General features: G+C 36.5%; 1 protein-coding gene and 1 pseudogene across 4 annotated transcripts in view; both read right to left on the bottom strand.

Moving 5' to 3' along the window:
* Nucleotides 1–20,520, bottom strand: part of C2CD5 (C2 calcium dependent domain containing 5) — a 101,606-nt gene that overhangs the window by 66,452 nt on the left and 14,634 nt on the right. For all 4 annotated transcript variants that reach the window (XM_044915446.1, XM_021690793.2, XM_021690794.2 and 1 more), the window contains exons 4-7: nucleotides 9,915–10,086; nucleotides 7,255–7,350; nucleotides 3,977–4,132; nucleotides 2,526–2,724 (exon numbers count right to left, since the gene is read on the bottom strand). In XM_044915446.1, coding sequence (XP_044771381.1) covers nucleotides 2,526–2,724; nucleotides 3,977–4,132; nucleotides 7,255–7,350; nucleotides 9,915–10,086 — 623 coding nt within the window. The remainder of the gene's footprint in view (nucleotides 1–2,525; nucleotides 2,725–3,976; nucleotides 4,133–7,254; nucleotides 7,351–9,914; nucleotides 10,087–20,520) is intronic.
* On the bottom strand, nucleotides 4,948–6,988 carry LOC110580735 (annotated as a pseudogene).

Below are 20,520 nucleotides of genomic sequence, written 5' to 3'. Positions count from 1 at the left end.
GAGTTCTAATTCTTATCAGTCTCCTTGCATGAAAGATTATCTTGCAATAATTCCCCAGTGACATTTCCAATACTAAATCCATTCAGACAGGAACATAATCCAAACTACCTTTTATCAACTCCTGTCTAGAATCAATGTTATAACATCAAAATAATTATAATCAGTTGAATCATAAAACAATTTAAACTAGCACCCAGGGGCGCCTGGGTGGCTCAGTCGTTAAGTGTCTGCCTTCAGCTCGGGTCGTGATCCCAGAGTCCTGGGATCGAGCCCCGCATCTGGGTCCCCGCTCCGCAGGGAGCCTGCTTCTCCCTCTCCCGCTCCCCCTGCTTGTGTTCCCCCTCTTGCTATGTCTCTGTCAAATAAATAAAATCTTTAAAAAAAATAATAAACTAGCACCCAAAATTGATTCATTATCAAAAATACAAAGAAGCTGGCTGAAATAAAGCAGCCTGAGTACTGAGTTTGTTAACAGCATGACTAAGGTAGTAAGATGACTTTCAGAAAACCTTAATGAAGCAACTTAAATTCTTCATGATGTGAATATTTGACAACTTAGGGCAGATAGGCTACAACAAATTTAGAAAAGGAGAACACTTACACAATCCCAGAAGATTTACATTAATGGAACTATTCCTAAATGTAGGCAAAATATATTCCACTACTATCAATATATCATTTTAAGACACCAACAGACAATATAATATTCTCTTTCTACTAAATAATTTAGTGAAAAGAGGAAAACTTCAGACATCAAAGCTGCAAAAGCCAGGCCCCTTCAGGCAACTTAGGTAAAGCTGGAGGACGGCAAGAGAAGGAGGGACCCAAGTCTTTACTTAAATTTGGTGTGGAAAAAGAAAATAAAAACTGAATCCCTCAAAAAGTTACACCTGCAATCTGACTTTACCTGTGGCAGCAGACAATTCATATCTTGTTAAAACATATCTTAAATGGAATATAAAGCAAATTCACTCTTCAATTTATTTAAAACAAGTTATTTCACTTGTCAAGGTATTTCCCAATAAAATCAGGCAATATATATAATACTGTGCTCCCTCTTGTGACTAAAATTTAATCTACACAACTAAAGGCCAACAGAAAGGAAATAATTAGACAAAAAGAACAAGCTTAAGAGGAAAATCTCATCTTTAAAAATATTGTTAAAAAAAAAAGTTGAATCACCATATTGTACATGTGAAACTAACAGAACACTATATTAATTATACTGGAATTAAATTTTTTTTTAAAAAAAGGATCGTGATTGTTTTCTAGTCAACCTCTCTTGACTATTGTTAATCTGGGAAGCATTTCAGGTTTTCTGACTACAGAATTCTGACTTCCTGATGATACAGGGCAGGGGTGAGCAAACTATACCCTACAGGTCAAATCCATCCTGCATCTGTTTTGTAAATAATCAAGTGTTATTGGAACACAGCCACACTCACTTATTTGCACACTGTCAATGGCTGTTTTCATGCTACAATGGCAAAGCTGAGTAGTTATTAGCAAAGACTAAATTATTATTTACCTGTATCTTCTGGTCATTTACAAAAAAAATTTGTTGACCCTTGATCTAAAAGAATCTCTAAATCAGTGGGTCTCAATGGAAGTACTACTGACACTTACACTGGAACAAGTCTTCATTGTACAGAGTTGTCCTTTGCTGTACACAACAATCAGCATTTATAGTCCCCAACCAGTATCTTCCTCACCCCAATCATTATGACAGAAAATTTTCATTTTAAACCTTCCTTATAGACAGCACCACCCCACCATGTTGAGAATCTTCTGCCTTAGACAAAAATGGTAACACATAAGCCAAATCCAGTCAACCAAAGTGCTTTGTTGAATCACACTGTTTTTTAAAAAAATGTATGAGCCTAAATTCCTTTAGATCAGGATCAGCAAACTCCTTTTTCTGGTAAACAAAGATAGAAACTATATGGCTAGAGCATGGAATATTTACTATCCAGCCTTTTACAGAAAAAGTTTGCCAACATTTGCTTTACACAGTCCTCAATACTCCCTATTTAATTATACTGAATTATTTTATTTATATAAATGGTCTGGCCTCTGTAGACATTTGCATGAGACCCCAGCACAGGTCAATCTTTCCTGCTATACTTTTCCTTTCTATACTATGTTGCTAATAATAAGCATAATTGGATTATCAGGTATAATAATGGGTTTTAAGCATTCCCCAAAGAATAAGTAAAAATTCCATAAATACCCATTTTACGCTTTAAATATATAGTGCCTAAAGATCTGAAATAAGTTTAGTTTACATTACTAACTTGAATTTCATATTAAGACAGTATAAATAAAATATTAGGAATCGCTAAATAGATTAAAGCTTCAGATTTTCATAGTCATCTCTGATAGTAAAAATTACCATAAGAAAAAAAAAAATCACCATAGCAAAAAATGTATGTTAAACAAATCCACTAGAATATTTCAAATCAAATGAAAACATATAGGTAAAAGATAAAAAGCTCCATAAGAACGATTCATTGATTCATACTTACTCCTTCATTTCTTTGGATGGGGAATTACATGCAGGAAGGAATGCTGCTGGGCTACTTAGTTTATCCAGTGTACACGCTGTTCCTATGGCTCGTACCACTAACCCAGATTCGCCTTCCAGATCAAAACACTGTAAGTACCCAACAACTGCATTTCCTCTCATTTCAAGCACTTTCAAGCCAATCTTCCTCTGCAGTTCACCTACAAAAAAAAGGAAGAAAACTCATTCTGCTTCAGGTCTTCACATTACATAATATCAAGTTGGATATAGTAGCAATAAAAAAAAAGTCAAAAATCACAGCTTTTTAAAACTTGAAAAGAACCTAAAAGATTATCTGCTCCAGCCTCCTAATTTCAGGGAGGTAAGACATTACTAGTTGCATTTTACAGATGTGGCAAATTAAGATTCACTCATTCATGCATTCATTTACCAAATAATTTTTGGTTGTTTACTATGTGCATGGCATTCTTCCTTTCTTCTAAGTGCTAGAAATACAGAGGTGAACAAAAAAGATATATTATTTAATATATTAAATATAACATTTTATATTAAGTATAAATATATTTATACTGATTTATAAATATTAAAATGTAATTGATATATTAATATAAATGTATTTATATTTTATAGTTAAAACCATAAATTTATTATACATAAGTATAACATATTTATATTTATTAAATATAATATTTATACTTATTTATTGTCTGATATACATATGTGAGTATATATACATATATATGCACACACATATATACATATAAAATTTAAAATGATAAACAAGTTCTTCAAAGAAAAATAAAGAAAAGTAATGGGGTAAGAATGGCAGGGAGAGTACAGGGAGCTAAAACAAGTTGTCAGAGAAGGACTATGAAAAGGCAACAAAAGGGGCACCTAGGTGGCTCAGTCGTTAAGCGTCTGCCTTCAGTTCAGGTCATGGTCCCAGGGTCCTGGGATCGAGCCCCACATCGGGCTCCCTGCTCAGCGGGAAGCCTGCTTCTCCCTCTCCCACTCCCCCGTGCTTTTGTTCCCTCTCTTGCTATGTCTCTGTCCAATAAATAAAAAAAATCTTAAAAAAAAAAAAAAAGAAAAAAGAAAAGGCAACAAAAAGCAATAGAGAGATTACCTAAGCTCTGACTACAAATAAATGCTAGAGGAAGGAAAACTAGAACCCAGTTTCCTACTTCCTTGCTCAGGGTTCTTTCCACTATGCCACTTCATGAGCACAAATTCTTTTTACTACCTAGTTAAGAAGGAAGTATAAGCTTCTGGTTCAGATTTCCTCTTATAAGATGGCAACATGTGTATGTTCAGGAAGATGGGGCCAGGGTAGAGAATCAGTCATATATAATTCATAGCCTTCACTGTAAAATTTCAGGTAGCATGTCAAAAGGAAGTGAAAAATGTAACAGTGTTAAGTAAATCAGTAATGAAGTTATTTTTTTTAAATACCTGACATTAAAGAAATGAGTCTCTGTCTAGCCTCATTTGATGCCCTTGGTGTACGAATTCGATCAATCCATTGATATTCTGGGTCTTCATTGACCACAAGCTCTTCTACAAAACCATGAATTATTACAGCTCTATAGCACTTTGGAATAGATGTTGCTGTTAAAAGAAATTGTCTATTATGCTTTTATTTATCACAAGGTTAAATTCAATTTTTAAAAAATGTACAATTAAGTTCTTACCTTTTGGATACATAATATAAGAAGACTTTTTACTGTGCTAATTTCAATGTAATTATAATAGTCATACTTCCAATCAGTCTTCTAAATTCCATATTATTCTTAGAAATAATCATTTTCTTTAATGAGACCTCGTTTTTCTCATAATAAACATAGTAGATAGAAATTGTATTTTTATAATTTAGAAAACAGCCATAGACAATCTTAAATAGCATTCAATACAAAGTTTAAAAAAAATCAGAATCAGTGTCAGCTAGGTAATCATTATAAAAATAGGTACAAAGCGGGTAATAAATACAAAAAACTTTATTCAAAGCCCTTTGAAAAAGTTCTTTTGTACAACATATAGTGCAGTCTTAAAAATCAAACCATTACCTTTCTGACATAATCTGAGGAGTCATATAGCCCTGCAATTTCCAATAATCCACAGCCATATGGCCAACTGGTTCAGTAGTCACTATACTATTTAACAAACTCATTTAATATAAATAACACCAAATGTCATTAGATTTAAAATAAGATCTAGTTGGGGGTGCCTGGTTGGCTCAGTTGGTTAGGCGACTGCCTTCAGCTCAGGTCATGATCTCAGGGTCCTGGGATCGAGCCCCGTGTCGGGCTCCCTGCTCGGCGGGAAGCCTGCTTCTCCCTCTCCCACTCCCCCTGCTTGTGTTACCTCTCTCGCTGTCTCTCTCTGTCAATTAAATAAATAAAATCTTAAAAAAAATAAAATAAGATCTAGTCGTATTCAAAAAGGGGATAACCTATAGAAAAACAAACAAAACAACAAAAAAACAAACAAACAAAAAAAACAAAGGGAGAACCTAAGAACATCCACACCAAATTAGTCTCTAAGACATCCATGCCTTAAAGCTAACTCAACTACTTAGGAGTTTTCAACCCTATTAATCCAGGCTGGCTGTGATTGCCTACATCTGCCCAATGCCAGCCCATATTTCATGGCACTTGAGGGACTGTACCTGTAGATACCTATTTAAGTTTGGATAGCATCACAAGGGTTTGGCTATAGTGCTCTGCTCCTATCTTAACAACATCTTCTACTAAATTACCACTGAAGGAGAGTCTGACTGGCTCAGTCAGTGGAGCATATGACTCTTGGATCTCAGGACTGTGGGTTCGAGCCCCATGTTAGATTAGAGATTACTTAAAAATAAAATCTTTAAAAATAAATAAAGGTAAAAAAATATCAGTGGATTTTTCTTTTTTGACAGTTATACAAAGTTCAATATAGTCTTATCTTTCACATATTCACAAGGCAACTTGTTCTAATTTATAGAAGAAAAATTTAATAGGCAATAAAATATTCATTGCTGTGAAATAAGATAAATATGTGAAAATTATTTTACAGCTTGTTTTTCACGGAGATTGACCTACCGGTTGAAGAGGAAAACCTGCAGGGTACCTGGATGGTCCCTTCAGTTAAGGGTCCAACTCTTGGTTTCTGCTCAGGTCATGACCTCAAGGGTGCTGGGACCAAGCCCCACATCAGGCTCCTTGCTTAGTGGGGAGTCTGCTTGAAGATTCTCTCCCTCTGCCCCTCCCGCCATGTGCATGTTCTCCCTCTCTCTCTCAAATAAATAAATAAATCTTTAAAAAAAAAAAAGAAGAAGGGCGCCTGAGTGGCTCAGTCGTTGAGCATCTGCATTCGGCTCAGGTCATGATCTCAGGGTCCTGGGATCGAGCGTCGCATCGGGCTCCCTGCTCGGCGGGAAGCCTGCTCCTCCCTCTCCCACTCCCCCTGCTTGTGTTCCCTCTCTTGCAGTGTCTCTCTCTGTCAAATAAATAAATAAAATCTTAAAAAAAAAAAAAAAAAAGAGTAAAACCTGCATTAGATGAGTGCTGCAAGCTTCTCCGTAAGTTGATGTCTGATAATAACGCTTTTTAAGGCCACTGGAGACTTCTGCAAAATACACATGTCCACCCACCACAAATAGCTCCGTATCTGTATTACCTAATTTTAGATGGCCCATTTGAATTTGAATCTGAATTTGTCTGATTTGAATTTGAATTAAGTCTGATTATATCATACATGTAGTCATCGAATTTGTTTTCCCAAATGTAGATATTAGAGAGAGTGGGATTTGTTTTCATTGATTACGAAAGTACAAGCCCATCTCCCCCTATGTTGTTGCTGACTACTGACAACCAGCTGACATCAAGTTAGCATAGGCTACTGTTCAGATACAGTGCATCACCTAACTGTTTTATAATATCATGCTTACACATGAGCAATGCAACAAGGCAGTGATTTTCTTTCAGCATGTGGCCTAGATGAACTGTGGACGCCTCCTATTCACCATACAGCATAGGTAGGTTTGGGTATATTCCCTTAGTTGTTTGGTTTTCAGTTAGGACTGTAGCAAATGCTATCACATTTTGCATTTATAGACCACAGTCACTCCGATCTCATTTCTCTAAGGATGAATTAATTTGTAGCATTCCTGCAAAACACATTCCACCTTCATTTTCAAACTTGTTTCCAGTCATTCTCAGGTATTTCAGAGTTGTATTGTTATGTAGTGCTTTTACAATCAATTCTCCACCTTTGGGCCCAATATTACTAACATAAGATTTAAGTAAACAAGATTAAGTTGTTTCATTAATACATGGATTCTTCTTTAAAATTCGGGAAAAAATCCAAAATCTTCACCAGTCACTCTTTCTACCAGCAATAAGCAAATAAGTTACCAGCAATGTTTAATGTGATTCCTTCCAGAGTCTGGAGTAGGGGCGAGAGTGCAAGGCAGAGTAGGGTCATGATAACCATGTATACCTCACGCCCCAATGGACTATTCTAACAAAAATTTCTAAGAACTTGTAAAAAATTAGATTTCATTTACTTTAAAATCAGCTAAATAGTCCCCAGAGCTACGGTAATTGTTTCTGAAAAATTGACAATTTTCTCTTTGGCATTAAAACCAAAGTATGATAGATTTTCCATTAGCTTTCTGAAATATTAATTTGATTCCCTATATTTAACAATTAAATTTCCTGTTAAATGAGAAATAAAATACATTTACTTACTGCAAAAGAATTTGACTCCACATGATGACTGCCTAAATCGATTTAAATCATTGAAGAGGTCTACTTTGACAACGACATTGATTTCCCCACGGATACCTAAAATTTCAAACGGAAAATCAAGTTTTTACCCTTAACAAAATAAAGCACAATTAAATAATCCAGAAAACCAAACAACTATGAATGAATGCCAACTGATGATTTTAAAATATCGTATCAATCATAATAGCAGTGCTAACTTTGTTTCCTAATTATTTTTACTCTAAGTAGTTTATTACATTTTCTGAAGTATACATATATATTAGAGAATGAATAAGTCTACTTATTTGAATCAAAACTAACTGCAAAGGAGCCACATTTGAATTGATGACAACAGTGATGATGACGGTAACATCTGAGCACAGATAATGTTCTAAATGCCTTACGTGTAGTATCTCATAGCTCTCACACCAACCCAGTAAGGTAATTTCTGTAGTATTATCATCCTCATGTTACAGAGGAAAACATTAAAGTTTAATGAAAGTTAAATAATTTGCATAGTGTCAATAACTAGTTAAGTAGTACAGCCAGGATTAGAAGTCAGATCTTAAATGGTCAACAAATGCCAAGAATCTGATTTAACACAAAAGTTTTATTCTTTTTCTTTTTTTAAAGATTTTATTTATTCATTTGACAGAGAGAAAGACACAGCGAGAGAGGGAACACAAGAGAGGGAGAAGCAGGCTTCCCGCTGAGCAGGGAGCCTGATGCGGGGTCCCAGGACCCTAGGATCATGATCTGAGCTGAGACAGACGCTTAACGACTAAGCCACCCAGGCGCCCACACAAAAGTTTTATTCTTTTCAATGAATATATTAAGTTAAAATGAGCTAAGAAATTCCAAAAATTAGGGTTTCTCAGAACATGTCCTAATAAATAAAAATGACCCAGTCTCTATCTCTAACATTTACCAAATATTTTTACTGGACTGTCCTGATTGCATGTCAATCAAATTCAGAGTTAGAGAAGGCCTTCTAAGAAGAGTGACTTGCTCATTTACCCATTGAAATAATAAGATTATGTCCTAACAAAGGGTCCATAAACATATTAAACCAACTATAAACAGTATTTAATATAAAATATTTGGAAAATTCATTCCTGCCTACTGCTATTGCCTTTAATCTAAGTCCAGATTATTTCTCCAGTGGCACGTTTTATTGGTAATATACTATGGGACTGGATTTTATTTCCTGACTACAAAGATAATATACTTTTGTTGTAGAAAATACAGAAAAAAGCAAAAGAGGAAAAATAGGATTACAGTCCAGAAATAAAACTATCCAAGAATAAATATTTTATCGGGGTGCCTGGGTGGTTAAGCGTCCAACTCTTAGTTTCAGGTCAAGTCATGATCTCAGGGTCCTGAGATCCAGCCCCGTAGGGCTCTGTGCTCAGCAGGGAGTCTGCCTGAGATTCTCTCCCTCTGCCCCTCCTCACACTCTCTCTCTCTAAAATAAATAAATAAATCTTTTTTTAAAAAAAAGAATAAACATTTTATCATGTATTCTGCCAATTTATCACATGATATCACATATATGCAATTCTTTTCTTTCTAAACAAATATGTAATCATCCTATAATAATGTTTTATAATCTGAATTTTATAAAATTTTACAATTTTACAAATCATACACATTTCCTTATGCCACTCTACTCTAAAAACATGCATTTTGTTCTGGCTGCATAATTCATGGTCTATATATGCTCTAATTTATTTAAGTAAATCTTCTTTTCCAATTTATTTTATCATTGTAAATATTAATAAATAATAATAGAATGTGTCACAATAAATATACTTTTGCATAAATCTCAGTTTATTATTCTTATAATAAACAACTAGCAACAGGATTGCCAGGTCAAAAATGGAAAATAGGCAGAAAGATGCTAGACTATAGAGAGAAACATTTGCCAGTTCCTTATGGGTCCATTTGCCATTCTAAAAAGATGCCATATTTTCAGGCTGGCAGTTCTCAAACTTTCTGATGACATAACCACTTTTACAATCTTAAAAATTATTGAGAACTTCAAGGAGTTTCTGTTTATATGCATCATATATCAATATTTAACATGTTATAATTAAAATTAAAATTGAGAGGGACACCTGGGTGGCTCAGTCGGTTGGGCCTCTGACTTCAGCTCAAGTCATGATACCAGGGTCCTCGGATCAGACTCCCCGCTCAGTGGGGAGTCTGTTTCTCCCTCTCCCTCTGCCCCTCCCCGCTGCTCACTCTCTCTCTCCCTCTCTCTTCCTCTCTCTATAATAAATAAAATCTTTTTAAAAATTTAAAAATTTAAATTAAAATTGAGAATGAAAATTAAAATTAAAGCTGAGAATTTTAAAAAATATTTATTACTATAAACATTTTTATAAAAATAACTATATTCTGAAAAACAAAAAAACTAGTAATAAGAATAGCACTTACATTTTTGTAGTTCTCTATAATGTTTAGCTTCATGGAATACAGTTAGATTCTATTTCTGTTCTGCATTCAATGTGTGGTAATACTATATATCATAAAACCTCTAGAAAACTCCACTGTATTTGTAAGATTATTTTTAAATAATGCATTTACTTACTATATTGTACAAATTTAACAGGGATTACTTCAAATTATATACTCCTTACCATGTATAGTATCATAAATTGGAAACCATCCTGAGATGACTGTTGCAGCCTCACTGTAGAGTAAAGGATCAATATCAATGTACACTTTACCAATGGCATCATTTGCACTGTAAGTGTCATGGTCAAGAACTGTGATCTGCAGAGGTTCATCCTGTAAATCTTCATCATCCACCTAAAAGTACACCTTAAAATTAAATCTTTTAATTTTTAAGTCTTCATAACCATAAACATATACATATACCAAATGTAAAAGATTACTTATTTCTAGAAAAAAAACTTACAGATTTATCTCTAAGCACAAAGGTAAAGGAATTAACACAAACACACACAAGTTATAACCCCTTTTTCTATAAAAGATGCCAAATTTCTAAGGAAAAAAAGTACAGTTCGGGGCGCCTGGGTGGCTCAGTTGGTTGGGTGTCCAGCTCTTGACCTTAGCTCAGGTCTTGATCTCAGGGTCGTGAGTTCAGGCCGTGTTGGGCCCCATGTTTAATTTCTTTTTCTACATATTATCCTGTGTTGGGCCCATGTTTAATTTCTTTTTCTACATATTATCCTGTATTTTACTAGTCTACTTATAATATCCAGTAAAAATGAGTCCAAACATTATCTACAGGAGAGCAAGGATGCTAATGAGCACCATGATACCATCATTTCTAAAGACAATTTCACAGAATAAAACTATAGGAAAAACTAATATATTATTGGTAAAAAAACAAAAAACAAAAACACTAAAGTTCATGAATTAAGTAAGTGAAATAAATGTTTGTTCTCTCTCCTTTTACTTTCTATCAATTACTTATCACATGCCAAGCACTAGCCTAAAAGAGGGACTACAATGGAGAATGCAGTGAACTAAATGTCTCTGTGCCCTGAAAATCTGTATATGGAAGTCCTAATCCCCAATATGATGGTATTTGGAGATGGAATCTTAGGGAGGTAATTAAGTCAAAAAGGTGGAGTCCTCTCAAATGGGATTGGTATCCTTGCAAGTAAAGACGGGGAGAGACGATCTCTCTCCCCTCTATGAAAGGACAAGCAAGAAGATCACGATCTACAAGCCAGAAAGAGGGATCTCAGCAAAACAAAACCATGATAGTACCCTATCTCAGAATTCCCTGCATCCAGAAATGTCAGAAATAAAAGGCTATTGTTTAAGCCACCCACTCTACGGTATTCTGTTACAGCAGGCCAAACTGACTAAGGCAAAGAATGAGGCAAAAAAAGATTTTTCCCTTTGGAAGACATGTTCATTATTTCGGATATGGAATACCATATCTTCTGGATACCATATCATCCTCCAATTTGCCAGTACTCCTCATCAAATGTAGTGGCTAGATGGAACACAATATTGCAGATATTTGTAAGGATGGAATATAAAAGGATTATTTCCTGTAACTTAAAAACTATACTTTTTAAATGTAGTCTATGAATGTTTGTCATTACAGCAGATATACCATACTGTTCATTAAGACAGTTTGTTGTTAACTAAAATCTCTGTATTTTCCTTACATATGCTTTGGTCAAGTGATATCTCTGCAAACCTATATACTTTGGTTAATTTTTTAAACTTAATTATTAAATATTATGCCTTTCTCCATTCCATTTAATTCCTTGTTGATTTTAGACTAAGAATCTAACCTCTGAGGATTATTTTAAGAATTAAAGTAGAAGGAATTATTTTTTACCTTTATTAATGTTTAACTCTAAATTTTTTTTTGTTGTTTTAATTTTATTATGTTAGTCACCATACATCATTGGTTTTTGATGTGGTGATCCACGATCCATTGTTTTCGTATAACACCCAGTGCTCCATGCAGTACGTGCCCTCCTTAATACCCATCACCGGGCTAACCAATCCCCCCTCCCCCCTCCCCTCTAAAACCCTGTTTGTTTCTCAGAGTCCATAGTCTCTCATCGTTCATCTCTCCCTCCAAATCCCACCCCCATTTTTCCCTTCCTTCTCCTAATGTCCTCCATGCTATTCCTTATGTTCCACAAGTAAGTGAAAACATACGATAATTGACTTTCTCTGCTTGACTTATTTCACTTAGCATAATCTCCTCCAGTCCCATCCATGTTGATGTAAAAGTTGGGTATTCATCCTTTCCGAGGGCTGAGTAATATTCCATTGTATATATGGACCACATCTTCTTTATCCATTCATCTATTGAAGGGCATCTCGGCTCTTTCCAGTTTGGCTATTGCAGACATTGCTGCTATGAACATTGGGGTGCATATAGCCCTTCTTTTCACTACATCTGTGTCTTTGGGGTAAATACCCAGGAGTGCAACTGCTGGGTCATAGGGTAGCTCTATTTTTAAATTTTTGAGGAACATCCACAGTTTTCCAAAGTGGCTGTACCAACTTGCATTCCCACCAACAGTGTAAGAGGGTTCCCCTTTCTCCACAACCTCTCCAGCATCTGTTGTTTCTTTCCCTGTACATTTTTGCCATTCTAACTGGTGTAAGGTGGTATCTCAATGTGGTTTTGATTTGAATTTCCCTGATGGTTAATGATGATGAACATTTTTTCATGTGTCTGTTAGCCATTTGTATGTCTTCTTCAGAGAAGTGTCTGTTCATCTCTTCTGCCCACTTTTTGACTTACTTGTTTTTTGGGTGTTGAGTTTGAGAAGTTCTTTATAGATCTTGGATACCAGCCCTTTATCTGTAGTGTCATTTGCAAATATCTTCTCCCATTCTGTGGGTTGCCTCTTTGTTTTGTTGACTGTTTCCTTTGCTGTGCAGAAGCTTTTTATCTTGATGAAATCCCAAAAGTTCATTTCTGCTTTTGTTTCACTAGCTTTTGGAGATGTATCTTGAAAGAAGTTGCTGTGGGCGATGTCAAAGAGGTTACTGCCTATGTTCTCCTCTAGGATTTTGATGGATTCCTGTCTCACATTGAGGTCTTTCAACCACTTTGAGTTTATCTTTGTGAATGGTGTTAGAGAATGGTCGAGTTTCATTCTTCTGCATATGGCTGTCCAATTTTCCCAGCACCATTTATTAAAGAGACTGTCTTTTTTCCATTGCATGTTTTTTCCTGCTTTGCCAAAGACTATTTGACCATAGAGTTGAGGGTCCATATCTGGGTTCTCTATTTTGTTCCATTGCTCTATATGTCTGTTTCTGTGCCAGTGCCATGCTGTCTTGGTGATCATAGCTTTGTAATATAGCTTGAAATTGGGCAACGTGATGCCCCCAGCTGTGTTTTTCTTTTTCAACATTTCCTTGGCGATTCGGGGGTCTCTTCTGATTCCATACAAATTTTAGGATTGTTTGTTCCAGCACTTTGAAAAATGTCATTGGAATTTTGATCTGGATGACACTGAAGGTACAGATTGCTCTGGGTAGCATAGACATTTTAACAATGTTTATTCTTCCGATCCATGAGCATGGAATATTTTTCCATCTTTTTGTGTCTTCTTCAATTTCTTTCATGAGTGTTCTGTAGTTCCTAAAGTATAGATCCTTTACCTCTTTGGTTAGGTTTATTCCGAGGTATCTTACGGTTTTTGGTGCTATTGTAAATGGAATCGTTTCTCTAATTTCTCCTTCTACAGTTGCATTGTTAGTGTATAAGAAAGCAACTGATTTCTGTGTATTGATTTTGTATCCTGCCACATTACTGAATTGCTGGATGAGTTCTAGTAATTTGGGGGTGGAGTCTTTTGGGTTTTCCACATAAAGTATTATGTCGTCTGCGAAAAGAGAGAGTTTGACTTCTTCTTTCCCAATTTGAATACCTTTTATTTCTTTTTGTTGTCTGATTGCTGTTGCTAGGACTTTTAATACTATGCTGAACAATAGTGGCGAGAGTGGGCATCCTTACGTGTTCCTGATCTTAAGGGAAAGGCTCTCAGCTTTTCCCCATTGAGGATATTCGCTGTGGGTTTTTCATAGATGGATTTTATGAACTTGAGGAATGTTCCCTCTAACCCTATATTCTGAAGAGTTTTAATCAGGAAAGGATGTTGTATTTTGTCAAATGTTTCTTCTGCATCAATTGAGCGGACCGTATGGTTCTTCTCCCTCCTCTTATTAATGTGTTCTATCACATTGATTGATTTGCGAATGTTGAACCACCCTTGAATCCCAGGGATAAATCCCACTTGGTCGTGGTGGATGATCTTTTTAATGTATTGTTGGATCCTATTAGCTAGGATTTTGTTGAGGATTTTGGAATCCATATTCATCAGGGATATCGGTCTGAAATTCTCCTTTTTGATGGGGTCTGTGCCTGGTTTGGGGATTAAGGTAATGCTGGCCTCATAGCATGAGTTTGGAAGCTTTCCTTCTGTTTCTATTTTTTGAAACAGCTTCAGTAGAATAGGTATTATTTCTTCTTTGAATGTTTGGTAGAATTCCCCAGGGAATCCATCAGGTCCTGGACTCTTGTTTTTGGGGAGGTTTTTGAGCACTGCTTCAATCTCGTTACTGGTTATTGGCCTATTCAGGTTGTCAATTTCTTCCTGTTTCAGTCTTGGCAGCTTATAGGTTTCCAGGAAGGCCTCCATTTCATCCAGATTGCTCAGTTTATTGGCATATAGTTGTTGATAATAATTTCTAATAATTGTTTCTATTTCCTTGATGTTAGTCATGATCTCTCCACTTTCATTCATAATTTTATTAATTTGGGTCCTTTCTCTTTTCTTCTGGATAAGTCTGGCCAGTGGTTTATCGATCTTATTAATTCTTTCAAAGAACCAACTTCTAGTTTCGTTGATCTGATCTACTGTGTTTCTGGTTTCTAATTCATTGATTTCTGCTCTAATTTAATTATTTCTTTTCTAATGCATGGCTTAGGCATCATTTCTTGCTTTTTCTCTAGTTCTTTAAGGTGTAGAGTTAGTTGGTGAATTCAGGATTTTTCTGTTTTTTTGAGTGAGGCTTGGATGGCTGTGTATTTCCCCCTTAGGACCGCCTTTGCAGTACCCCATAGGTTTTGGACCGATGTGTTTTCGCTCTCATTGATTTCCATGAATTGTTTAAGTTCTTCTTTGATTTCCTGGTTGACCCAAACATTCCTGAGCAGAGTGGTCTTTAGCTTTCAAGTGTTTGAATTTCTGCCAAATTTTTTCTTGTGATTGAGTTCCAGTTTTAGAGCATTGTGGTCTGAGAATATGCAGGGAATAATCTCAATCTTTTGGTATCTGTTGAGACCTGATTTGTGACCCAGTATGTGGTCTATTCTGGAGAAAGTTCCATGTGCGCTTGAGAAGAATGAGTGTTCTGTTGTTTTAGGGTGGAATGTTCTGTAAATATCTATGAGGTCCATCTGGTCCAGTGTATCATTCAAAGCTCTTGTTTCCTTGTTGATTTTCTGCTTAGATGATCTGTCCATTGCAGAGAGTGGAGTATTGAGGTCTCCTACAATTAACGTATTGTTATCAATATGACTCTTTATTTTGGTTAACAGTTGGCTTATGTAGATGGCTGCTCCCATGTTGGGGGCATAGATATTTACAATTGTTAGATCTTCTTGTTGGATAGACCCTTTAAGAATGATATACTGTCCTTCTGTGTCTCTAATTATAGACTTCAGTTTAAAATCTAATTTGTCTGATGTAAGAATTGCTACCCCAGCTTTCTTTTGAGGTCCGCTGGCATGGAAGATGGATCTCCATCCCTTCACTTTCAGTCTGGATGTTATCTTTAGGTTCAAAATGAGTCTCTTGTAGGCAGCATATGGATGGGTCCTGTCTTTTTATCCAATCTGCAACCCTGTGCCATTTTATGGGAGCATTTAGGCCATTCACGTTGAGAGTGATTATTGAAAGATATGAATTAATTGTCATCATGTTGCCTGTGAAGACGTTGTTTTTATAGATTGTCCCTGTAAATTTCTGTTGTAGATCACTCTTGGGGTCTTTCTCCTTTTATAGAACCCCCCTTAATATTTCTTGCAGGGCCGGCTTAGTGGTCACATATTCTTTCAGTTTCTGCCGCTCGTGGAAGCTCTGCATCTCTCCATCCATTCTAAATGAAAGCCTTGACGGATAAAGTATTCTTGGCTGCATGTTCTTCTCATTTAGTACCCTGAATATGTCTTGCCAGCCCTTTCTGGCTTGCCAGGTCTCTGTGGATAGGTCTGACGTTATTCTGATGTTCCTCCCTCTGTACATAAGGAATCTCTTCCCCTTAACTGCCCTTAAGATGGTTTCCTTGGTTCTACGATTTGCAAGTTTTACTATTACATGCCGGGATGTTGGCCTGTTTTCCTTGATCTTGGGAGGGGTCCTCTCTGCCTCTAGGACACGAATGTTTGTTTCATTCCCCAGATTAGGGAAGTTCTCAGCTACGATTTGCCCAAATACATCATCTAGTCCTCTCTCTCTCTCCACTCCCTCCGGGATTCCAATTATTCTGACATTGGAACGCTTCATGGTGTCACTTATTTCTCTGATTCTATTTTCATGGATTCTGAGTTGTTTTTCCCTGGCCTCCTCTTTTCCCTTTTTATCTATTATATTGTCTTCCAGGTTGCTTATTCGTTCTTCTGCCTCAGTTACCCTAGCTGTTAGATTATCTAGATTGGATTGGATCTCATTGATAGCATTTTTAAGTTCTGCCAATTCAGCTTTCATTTCTGCCCTTAGAGACTCTATGTTGCCATTAATTGATTTCTCCATTCTAGCCATTGTCTTCACAACTGCTAGCCTGAATTCCATCTCCGACATCTTGGTTATATCTGCATCCATTTTTAAATCTGCAGCATAAGTCATAATCTCTGAGTCTTTTCTATTTTGGGGGCTCCTCCTCCTAGTCATTCTGTTGATGGGTGTTTGAAGGAATGTATAGAGTCCAAATTATTGACCAGAACCCAAGCAAGATGCACCTGTTTTTTTGGGACCTTAGGGTTGCTGGCCCCTTGTTTTCCCAGCCTGTCTTCTGCAGGAGGGCCTGCCGCGCTGTTACTCAGGCAACCCTGTTGTGCGGAGTTGCCCTGCCCCCCTGTGGTGGGGGATGGGCCCAGTGGGAATCAGTTTTGGGGGCTTTTGTTCTCTGGCGGCTTTCCCTGGCGGCTTTCTGCGTCTCTTCCGCGAGTCAGAGCAGAAGAGACCGTTTCCAACCCTCTGTCTCAGAGCAGAGAGATCGCCGTCTGTTCTTCGGTGAGCTCTCCAGGCCACACCGTCTCCGTTTCTGTCTGTGCTGCTATAAACTGCAGCGGCCTGGGTTGTGCACCCCTCCGCAGCACTCCCAGTCCTACCTCCAGGTCAGAGCACGTCTCTGCCCTTTGTGCTTCTAAAACTGCCAGCCGCTCCCAGTTCGTGTGCGCGCGACCCCGCCACTCTAGGTTCCTGCCCCAGGGGCTGCCCTAGAGTCCTTTCCCCGCCACTACCAGTCTGCGAGTCTGTGCCCGTCCCCAGTGCACGAGGCTGTCGCTCACCAGCGGTGTAGGATCCCCACGGCCAGGCACCCTCCCAGTGCCGTTTATCCTCTGATATCTGCCCGCAGAATCACGGCTCCCCGCTTTGTACCTCAAAACCAACCGCCTGCCTTATTCTGATTGTAGAGATCCAGATCTTCTTACATCTCAGGTTGGTTTCATGGGTGCTCAGAGTGGTCTGGTAGATATCCAGCTCAATACAGGGACCAGTTGAAATAGGGTCCCCTACTCCTCCACCATCTTTCCCCCCTCCCCGGAATTATTGTTGGTATCACTGATGTAATAATGTGACTGCATGATTTGTTTTCAAAAAAGGGGATACCTCTCTATAAGAGAGACATAATTAAAAATTTATGGATGAAATTGCATAATATTTTGAATTTGCCTTAAAATATTCCTGCCACCCCACCCTCCAAGTAGGGTGTGGTGTAACAGGTAAAACAAGAACAGCACAACATATAAGTAAAAGTAAAGGTAAATGATGGATAAGTAACCCGCCTACTTTTATGCATATTTGAAAATTTCCACAGTGAAATGTTAAAATAATCATTTTGATTTCCAAGCCATTCTAAATCATATGTCATCAATGGCATTCCATACTATGGCATTACCTATATATTTAGTAAAAGGGAAAGAGTCATAAACTAAGCCATTAACCGCTGCTCCAAAGACATCCCTTCAATTTTTACCTCCATTAATAACATGTTTTGTGTACACTATTTAACCTCCTACACATTTACCTATGAGTACCCTGATCTTCTGTACTGGTACACTAAGGTATTCCTTCCCTGACACTATAGGTCTCCATAGCAACTAAATGACTAGAATTATTTATGATATATATAGATAGCTAATAATACAAATAATCTAAGAAAAATTCAGGAATTAATTTTAATTAATTTTAATAAAATAATTAAGGATATTTCATAGATTTAATTGAGCCAATATCAAATCATGAAATAATATAAATTAAGACTTTCTCATAAATGTCTTAAGTGTTTAAAAATGTTAGTTTCACAGCAATTTGTCCAGTTAAAAGACTAAATTTCCCACCCTCCTTTGTAACTACTGAGATATAAGCATAAATCATTACATAGAACTAGATAGGATAGGGAAAAATTTCTCAAACAGGGCTTGCTCAGCTGAAAAATATATATTAACTCATCACCACCTCTCCTGCTTTTTCTTCCAGGCCTAGAACACTGATGTGATCACTGGAATTCCAGCTGCTTAACTTGGAGGCTAATGTGACCATGAATATTGGAAGCCACAGGCTACAGATGATGGAGAAGACAAAAGGATCCTAGGTTCCAAATGATTACATGGAGCTTCCAAAGTCTCATTATACTGCCTGGCCCACTATTTCTTTTATATAAAAGAAAACTAAACATCCATTTGTTCATGATATTTGAGAGTTCACAACATATAAACTAATGCTAATTGCAACTGACAAACAAGTTTAAAAAAGTATATAATTAATGTTAACTATAAACACAAAGTTTAAGAACATCTGTCACACAAAATACACTATTATTAGAAGTACCAGCCAAAATAGTAAACTTAGTAAATTTTAAGGGAAATGGCTGGTAACTTTAGTTGCTAAATCTCATTAACATTATAAAAATCCCGGGGCGCCTGGGTGGCTCAGTCGTTAAGCATCTGCCTTCAGCTCAGGTCATGATCCCAGAGTCCTGGGATCAAGCCCCGCATCGGACTCCCCGCTCGGCAGGAGGCCTGCTTTTCCCTCTCCCACTCCCCCTGCTGGGTTTCCCTCTCTCGCAGTCTCTCTCTTTCTGTCAAATAAATAAATAAAATCTTTAAAAAAAAATTACAAAAATCCCTTATTTCAGAAAAGTAAGTACAAATATATTATCTTTTAAAGTTACCTAAGCTACCTGAGTACTTTGCAGCTTTAAAAATTCTGGTGCATCATCAATAAAATGAAATTAATATTCTTAAATATTAATGTCCTACTATCATGAAAATTACTAATAAGATAACCCAACTTAAAAAAAAAAAGATACCCCAACTTAAAAATGAGCAAGGAAGTTGAACAGTTTTCCAAAGAAGACATACAAATAGCCAATAAACACATGAAAAGAGGCTCAACATTACTAGTCAATAGGGAAATGCAAATCAAAACCAATGACATATCACATCACATCTACATTTTCCACATTAAGCTAATCACCAAGTCCTGTGAAGTCTACCTCCATAATGTCATCTCTAAATATCTTCTTTGGGGAGTTAAAATATGAGATGGCAGTTCAAAGTAAAAGAAAGGCAAATGGTCCTTAACCATAAAAAAGCATTATCATGTTCATTCATGACAAAAATGCATAATTAAGATTACATTGCAAACATCACTTCACACCTACTAGGATGGCATGATTTTTAAAAAAAAAAAACATAAAATAACAAAGCTTGACAAAGATGTGGGAAATCAGAATTTTCTCATACATGCTGGTGGGAATGTACAATGGTGTAGCCACTACGGAAAACAGTTTGGCAGTTCCTCAAAAAGCTAAACATACAATTTATCATATGACCCAGCAATTCCATTTCTGGGCATATACTCAAAAGAACTGAAAACAGGTACTTAAACAGATACTTGTACACTAATGTTTACTGTGGTAGTAGTCACAGTGGCCAAAAAGTGAAAACAACCCAAATGTCCATCAACAGATAAATGGATAAACAGAATGTGATACATACATACACACACACACATACACACACACACACACACACAGAGGAATATTATTCAGCCATAAAAAGTAAAGAAATTCTGATACATGATACAACATGGATAAACCTTGAAAACATTATGCTAAGTGAAAGCCAGACACAAAAACACAAATATAATGATTCCACTTGTATCTAATATAGGCAAATTCAAGAGACAGGAAGTAGGTTAGATGTTATTAGGGACTAGGAGAAGAGGTGAGGGTTACTGCTGAATGAGTAGTTTCTGTTTGGAGTGATGAAAAAATTTTGGAAATAGTAGCGATGCTTGTACAACATTGTGAAAGTAAGTAATGCAACTGAGTTATACTTAAAATTGGTTAAAATGGCATTTTTTAATATATACTTTTGACTATAATTTTTTTTAAAAATTTAATTTGTACACTATCCTTAAGTGGTTTTTGGCATATGCTAAAATCCAGAGAATATTACAGTAATAATAATATAATACTTTAAGAGATTGTTTT

The sequence above is a fragment of the Neomonachus schauinslandi genome, chromosome 5 (assembly GCF_002201575.2).
Source record: "Neomonachus schauinslandi chromosome 5, ASM220157v2, whole genome shotgun sequence".
Lineage (NCBI taxonomy): Eukaryota > Metazoa > Chordata > Mammalia > Carnivora > Phocidae > Neomonachus > Neomonachus schauinslandi.
The sequence above is the reverse complement of the archived record's forward strand: the minus strand, read 5'-3'. Positions and strand labels throughout refer to the sequence as shown.